Source organism: Argentina silus, assembly GCF_951799395.1.
Source record: "Argentina silus genome assembly, chromosome: 16".
Classification (NCBI taxonomy): Eukaryota; Metazoa; Chordata; class Actinopteri; order Argentiniformes; family Argentinidae; genus Argentina; species Argentina silus.
Genome location: NC_139670.1, coordinates 14,522,724 through 14,530,223, shown reverse-complemented (window position 1 = coordinate 14,530,223; position 7,500 = coordinate 14,522,724). Strand labels below are relative to the sequence as shown.

At 49.4% G+C, this 7,500-nt stretch overlaps 1 protein-coding gene across 1 annotated transcript in view; it reads left to right on the top strand.

Annotated features, from left to right (window-relative positions):
- The window catches only part of LOC310817559 (SH3 and multiple ankyrin repeat domains protein 1-like), a gene marked incomplete at both ends in the record, with an annotated part of 29,005 nt that overhangs the window by 3,948 nt on the left and 17,557 nt on the right, over positions 1 to 7,500 (top strand). Inside the window, 12 exon segments of the mRNA XM_083688195.1 lie at positions 278 to 349; positions 572 to 680; positions 1,051 to 1,202; positions 2,405 to 2,572; positions 2,963 to 3,004; positions 4,188 to 4,304; positions 4,437 to 4,514; positions 4,647 to 4,713; positions 5,203 to 5,378; positions 5,697 to 5,827; positions 6,762 to 6,913; positions 7,434 to 7,500. The exon segment at positions 7,434 to 7,500 is cut by the window's right edge and continues 44 nt beyond it. Coding sequence (XP_083544321.1) covers positions 278 to 349; positions 572 to 680; positions 1,051 to 1,202; positions 2,405 to 2,572; positions 2,963 to 3,004; positions 4,188 to 4,304; positions 4,437 to 4,514; positions 4,647 to 4,713; positions 5,203 to 5,378; positions 5,697 to 5,827; positions 6,762 to 6,913; positions 7,434 to 7,500 — 1,331 coding nt within the window.

Here is a 7,500-nt window from a genome sequence, read left to right as displayed (position 1 = left end):
GTGATTTATATGTAACGATGTTACGCTGCCCTCTGCTGGCGTGTTTGTTGTTAGTGTTCCTGACCTGGGTGGGGTCGCAAATATGACTCAGAGCTTGGATTGGTTCCAGAAACATCACTACACTGTCCATATTATAATAAGGGTAGGAGCCAGACATATGCTATATATGAGGACAGTGCTTAGAAATGTGCTTTTGTGCATCTACCCTCACATCTTTGTTGAAGATCCATAGTTTGGTTTTTAAAGATTTTACTGTCAAATGTTTTCTGTTATGCAGTTTAGGTACAAGACCAGGGTCTACAAACAGACCAACTTGGATGAGAAGCTGCTTTCTAAGCTGCACACCACGGTACTTCACATTGGCCATACTGTATTTATTCAACAATACATGTACTGTACTGGTATGTTTATGGCAGAGTAAAAAATAATCTATTTGAAGAAGAATCTCACGCGTGTGTGTGTGTATGTGGGGGGGGGGCAGATATTGCTTGTTATATTCCTCTACTGATATATGCCTGGTATCCTCTCCCCCTGTTCCTTGATATCTGTCTGTTCCCCTCTCTCCTCATAGGCCAGTCTGAAGAAGTTTCTAGACTATGTACGGAGCGGTTCTGTAGACAAGCTGGTGAAGGTTCTAGAGAAAGGCCTGGACCCTAACTACCAAGACCCTGACAACGGAGGTAAGGCTTACTACTCTGACAAAACATAAGGTTTAGTAAATAAATATAGAGGCTGCTTCAGTGAAACAGGAACCATACAGTACAAGTGCAAGTCTGTTCTCAACATCTGCATTCAATTGAGTTACCCAAATACTGACCATGTTGTTCTTTCACTTCCTCTGTCTGTGTCTCCCCCTTTTCCTTCTCCTCTTTATCCTCCATTTCCTCCTCTTTTTATTCTCTCTCTCCACCGTCCCTCTCCCTCCTCTCCTCCTTCTCTCTCCTCCTCATTTCTCCTCTTCCTCTCTCTTCCTCCTCTCTCCCCCCTTTCCTCCTCTGTCCCCCCTCTCCTACCTCTCCCCCCTCTCCTCCTCTCTCCCCCTGCTCCCAGAGTCTCCCCTCTCTGTGGCGGTCCAGGCTGGTCTAGCTATAGAGGGGATCAGAGTTCTGGTTGAGGGCGGGTGTCATGTGGACTTCAGAACCAGAGACGGACTGACCGCTGTACACAAGGCTGTCAGAGTTCAGAATCAAGCAGGGCTGCTGGTACACACGCACACACACACACACACACACACACACACACACACACACACACACACAAACATCCTCTATTTCCTCCCCCCAGACACGTGTGTTGATCCTCTCACATCTACAGAAGGGCATAGGGAGGAGTGGTTAGGGGGTCGATGCCTCAAGCTCAACCTTAACAAGACTGAGCTGCCCTTCCTCCCGGGGAAAGCCTGCCATCTCCAAGACTTCTCCATCACAGTAGAGAACTCTGCTGTGACCTCCTCCCAGACAGCCAAGAACCTTGGGGTGATCCTTGAAAAACCACTTATCCTGTGTGGCGAACATTACAGCGACAGCACGCTCCTGTAGATTCTTCCTCTACAACATCAGAAGGATACGTCCATTCCTCACCAGAGAAGCAGCACAACTTTTGGTCCAAACACTTGTGATTTCTCGCCTTGACTACTGCAATGCACTCTTGGCCGGGCTCCCTGCCTCCGTCATCAGGCCTCTGCAGCTCATCCAGAATGCTGCCGCCCGTCTGGTGTTCAATCTCCCCAAATTCTCCCATGTCACCCCCCTCCTTCGCACCCTTCACTGGCTCCCAGTTGCAGCTCACATCAGATTCAAGACCCTGGTGCTTGCCTACCAGACGGCAAAACAGCCCCTCTGTACTTGCAAGCAATGGTCAGCCCCCCAAACCCCTGCCCGATCACTCCGCTCTTCCACCTTGGCTGGCCGCCTGGCACTGTCGCCTCTACGTGGATACAACAGCCGCGCTACTCGGTCACGGCTTTTCACTGTCCTGGCGCCTTGCTGATGGAACAAGCTTCCCACTGCTGTCATGACTGCAGAGTCACTACCTATCTTCCGCCGTAGATTGAAGACCCATCTCTTCAGGCTACATCTTAACTGTCCCTCCTAAAGACCTCTTCATCCCCACTACCCCCCTGTGCAAGTTTCTCTCCTGTAAATAAATTTAAAAAAGCATTGTGACTGCCAATAGCCCCTGGTCCTAGCATAGATTACTTTTTCTTATGATGACTGATATATAGATGATTCACTTACTTAGACAAATGTATTTGTTGTAAGTCGCTTTGGATAAAGGCGTCTGCTAAATGCCATAAATGTAAATGTAAATAAATGTAAAAAATTCATGGTTAGAGTGTCTCTCCTTCTCTTTTGCCCTGCTCTCTCCTTTGTCCTCTCTCATCTCTCCTCCTCCTCCTCCTCAGGCTCTCCTGTCCCTGGGAGCGTCTCCTGACTATAAAGACCGCTGTGGCCTGACCCCGCTGTACCACACCGTGCTGACAGGGGGCGACACCTCCTGCTGTGAGACCCTGCTCTACTACAGGGCCAGGCTGGGGGTTAGGGATGAGAATGGCTGGGACGAGTCTCACCAGGTAGACATCTATCTACCAATCTATCTACCTACCAACTTCCTCTTTCTATATCTATCTATCTATCTATCTATCTATCTATCTATCTATCTATCTATGGAATTGACATTGTAAGTGTTTTTGTCCAGTTTCATGTGGTTTCCTAATCATATTTTTATGTGTAAAAATGTATATTTGTGTATATCATTGTCTGTGTCTATGTTGGTTTCTGTACTATACTGTCTTATATATGTTGTGAACATTAAACATCGACGACACCCCCCTCTCTCTCTCCACTATCAGCTCCCTCCTTCTTCTCCTCCATGGAGAGGCATTCTCTCACTCATCTCTCCATTCTCTCCCTCTCCTCCCCTCTTCCTCTCCTCCTCCTCCCCTCTCCCTCTCTCCCCTTAGCTCAGGGATGAAGATGAATTCGGAATGCAAGAAATACACAAGGTACCCATCATGTCATCCCTTCATCCCTCATCCGTCATTTCATCCTTTCATTCCTCCATCCTCCGACCTGTGATCCTTCCCTGTAGTCTCAAATCCACTCGAACGCTCATTGTATTAATCTCATAACTATTGAGTCCAACGCTGATCAACATGAGACACCATCTCTATGTTAGATAAGTGTTCATGTGTTCCCATTCTTCATGTAACCCTGGCATTCTCCTGTTCATCTCTTTGTAGTGTTGTTCACCAGTACGTTGTCTTATCTTAAGTGTTTTATCTTCAGCTTCTGCTCTGTCCTGTGTTAGCTGTTGTTTCACTTCTCTTCTGTCTGTTTTAGTTTGTTTGGTCCCGTATGTATTTCTGTCCAAGTGCAAAAATATGAAAAAGAGGAAACCTGCTTAAAGCTTATTCTGTGTTCTGTGTCATCATTATTTTTGGCTACGGAGCACCATTCTTGTGCCAGTTTCACTGAGTGTATAGTTTTCTAGGTTTTTCTGTACCTGGACATCTTTTCTCTCTCCCTCTCTCCTTCTTCTCCTCTCTCTCTCCTTCTCCATCTCTCTCCCTCTCTCCTCCTCCTCTCCTCCTCTCTCCTTCTCCTCCTCTCCCCCTCTCTCCTCCTCTCTCCCTCTCCTCCTCTCCCCTCTCTCCTTCTCCCCCTCTCTCCTTCTCCTCCTCTCCCCCCCTCTCCTTCTCCTCCTCTCTCCTTCTCTCTAGCCCTCTCATCCATGTCCATAGCCATGCTTCATAAGCAGGAAGTATGTCATGCAGTCATTATTATTTAAATGCCAAGGTCCAGTTACTACAACCCTTTTATTCTGCATTACCCTAATAACTCGGAAACCACTCCTGCACTCCCTTTGTTGTCTAGGTAACAGCTAATGCATCTCTATTCCAGTGGAGGTTGGTGGAGGTAGAAATCGGAGGACGGGCTCATTGTAATGCATGGAACGGAATGAGGAATGGTATCAAACGCGCGTGTCTAAGCCCGTCCTCCGATTTCTACCTCCACCAGCCTCCTCTGGTGCATTCTATATAGTGTAAGGCTAGGTTGGTATAGCACCTTTCTGGGCCACCAATGCAAAATTGTATTTCTTTACCTTTGAGCCACCCCCATTCTCCTTGGCTTACAGTGTCCATTTTGAAACCTTGCTTTAACACACTCCTTTCCCTCCCCCCAAAGGCCTGCCAGAATGGTTTTGCCCAGCACCTGGAGCACCTTCTGTTCTATGGGGCAGATACCACTTCTCAGAACGCCTCAGGGAACACCGCTCTTCACATTTGTGCCCTGTATAATAAGGTACGTAGCACCATACAGGGACAAATACCATAGCATGATGTATCGATGGTGAATGGACAATGACTTCAAATGACTGAATGATATTGCTGGTCTAAATCAAGTTAAAGAGTGGCTGTGTCTCTGGCCAATCAGGAAAGCTGTGTCCGCGTTCTTCTGTACAGAGGAGCCAATAGAGAGGCTAAGAATAAGCATGGGCAAACCCCCTTCCAGGTAACAGAAACTGAATAGATAAAACATTTTGGAATCCAATAAACCATTGATAAATAATGTTCAATAATGTACAGTATGTACATTAGTTTGATTGTGTATAGGGTTAGGTAATAACTTATATCTGTTTTGAAGGTAGCAGTAATGTCTGGCCATTTTGAACTTGGGGAAATCATCAAAAACCACAGAGACTCTGATATAGGTGAGTGTGATGGTGAGGGGGTTGTGCAGGGGAGGCTGGTGGAGGTCAAAATCGGAGGACAGGCTCATTGTAATGCATGGAACAGAATGAGGAAACGTGTGTTTGACAACATTCCTAATTCCATTCCATGCATTACAATGAGCTCATCCTCCGATTTCTACCTTCAACAGCCTCCCCTGGTGTGGTGATATTCAGAGCTGTTCCAAGTCTGTATTGGTGTTGCTTGTCCTTTGTCTGTGTATGCACAAGAAACACCAGTCAGAGTCTAGTCACTGTTTACCCTCTCACACTCTCCTCTCTCCCTCTCCCTCTCCCTCTTTCTCTTTCTCTGTCTCTCCCTCTTGCACTACATGTAACCCCAATGCTCGCCCCTCTCCCCCCCATCCCTCCTCCCTCACCGTCACTTCCTCCCCTCTCTCCCCCTGTTTCTTCCTCACTCCCCCCCCCCCCCCCCCCCCATTCCTCCTCCCTCTCCCTCTCTTTTCTCAGTGCCCTTCCTGGAATCCCCAAAGTATGCTCCTAAAAGAGGAGAGAGCGCCCGCACCCTCCCTCTCGCCCTGCCTCAGCCCCACCCCCTCTTGCGTGCTAACAGTGACATCAGCATGACCCTGCCTGACCCTGTGGCCCCGCCCTCCAAGGCCGCAACCAATCCCTTCCCAGGACAGGTACTGCAGTTGGAGAATGCACTGTAGGCGTATTTTTCTATTGGGGAGTTACTTTATAGTACTGAGTGATCTGTGTGTGTGTGTGTGTGTGTGTGTGTGTGTGTGTGTGTGTGTGTGTGTGTGTGTGTGTGTGTGCGTGCGTGCGTGCGTGTGCGCCTGCGTGTGTGTGTGTGTGTGTGTGTGTGTGTGTGTGTGCGTGCGTGTGCGCGTGCGTGTGTGTGTATGTGTGTGTGTGTGTGTGTGTGTGTGTGTGTCTGTGTGTGTGTGTGTGTGTGTGTGTGTGTATGTGTGTGTGTGTGTGTGTGTGTGTGGGGTCAGAGGAGAGCTTCAGTAGGTATGAGGAGCTCCAGCAGTCCCAGGGTCAGAACTCGCTCCCCGTCACGAGGAAGAGGAGGAGGAGGACATAGTGACACGGAGGAGAGACATCGACAGCCACGCGGCAGACTGGGGTGAGGAGAGGGAGAGAGAGGGGTGAGGAGAGGGGGAGGAAGAGAGAGAGGGGGGAGGAGAGGGGGGAGGAAGAGAGAGAGGCGTGAGGAGAGGGGGAAGGGAGAGAGGAGAGGGGTGAGGAGAGGGTGGATGGAGAGAGAAAGGGGTGAGGAGAGGGGGGAGGGAGAGAGAGAGGGGGGAGGAGAGGGGGGAGGGAGAGAGAGAGGGGGGAGGAGAAGGGGAGTGAGAGAGAGGGGTGAGGAGAGGGGGGAGGGAGAGAGAGGGGGGAGGAGAGGGAGAGAGAGGAGTGAGGAGAAGGGAAGGGAGAGAGAGGTGTGAGGAGAGGGGGGAGGGAGGGAGAGAGAGAGGGAGGGAGAGAGGAAAGGACAGGGGTGAGGAGAGGGAGAGAGAGGAGTGAGGAGAAGGGAAGGGAGAGAGAGGTGTGAGGAGAGGGGGGAGGGAGGGAGAGAGAGAGGGAGGGAGAGAGGAAATGACAGGGGTGAGGAGAGGGAGAGAGGGGAGTGAGGAGAAGGAAAGGGAGAGACAGGCATGAGGAGAGGGGGGAGGGAGAGAGCGGGGGACGAGGAATATACTAGAGAAAGACACAGTCCACAGTTTTTATCTTCAGTTCCTCCTGACAAACTCATGTCCCTAATTATGATGCAAATATATGAACAATGATTAACAATGACATTTGATGGTTTCCACAGCAAAGTGTTTACAGTTTGACAGGTTACAAAACACATTCCTTGTGCTATTCATAATGCACTTAGTCATAACTCAATAATAACACTTACTCATAACTTAATACCTCGTCATAACTTAAGCCAATTATTGTGGCTCTGTCTCTTCTTGAACAAGACCAATAAGATGGCTGAACTGAACCATTACACCCTCTCTCTCCTCTCTCTCTCTCTCTCTCTCTCTCTCTCTCTATCCCCCCCCCCCCCCCAGTGCGACCTCTGCAGGCAGTGGCGGGGGGTCGGCTGGCGGTCAGCTGAGACGTCTGTACAGTGCGGTCCCTGGGAGAGTGTACGTGGCCACCAGAGCTCACTCCTCACACGGAGACAAAGAGCTCAGTCTCAGCAAGGGAGACAAGGTCAAAGGTGAGACTCCGGTTAAAGGAATAATACACTCACTCTGAATCAGGGGAGGCTGGTGGAGGGAGACATTGGAGGACGGGATATCTACCTCCACCCGCCTCCCCTGGTCTGAATATGTACCAGTGTGCCGCTTATTGTCACCACTGCATGATTTAATCTCAGTCATTTTTATTCATTTTATCAAACCAAAATTCACACTAACCATTTACTGTAGAATGCACAGCTATGACATTCCGTCACTCTAAGTGATGCTGGTGTATTGGAACACAAGGTTAGATGTTTTTTTATTGTTCTGTCCTGATTCATTCACTATGTCTAACCTCTGACTCCACCTCTCCCTCCCACTCCCTCTCTTGGTCTACCTCTCTCTCTCTCTCTCTCTCTGTCTCTGTCTCTGTCTCTCTCTCACTTTCTCGCTCACTATCTCACTATCTCCCCCTCACTCTTTCTCCCTCCCTTCTTCCCTCCCTCTCTCTCTCCCTCTCCCTCCTTCTCTCCCTCCCTCCCTCTCTCTCTCCCCCAGTGTTGAGTGTGGGAGAGGGGGGGTACTGGGAGGGGACAGTGAAGGGTCGTACTGGTTGGTTCCCCTC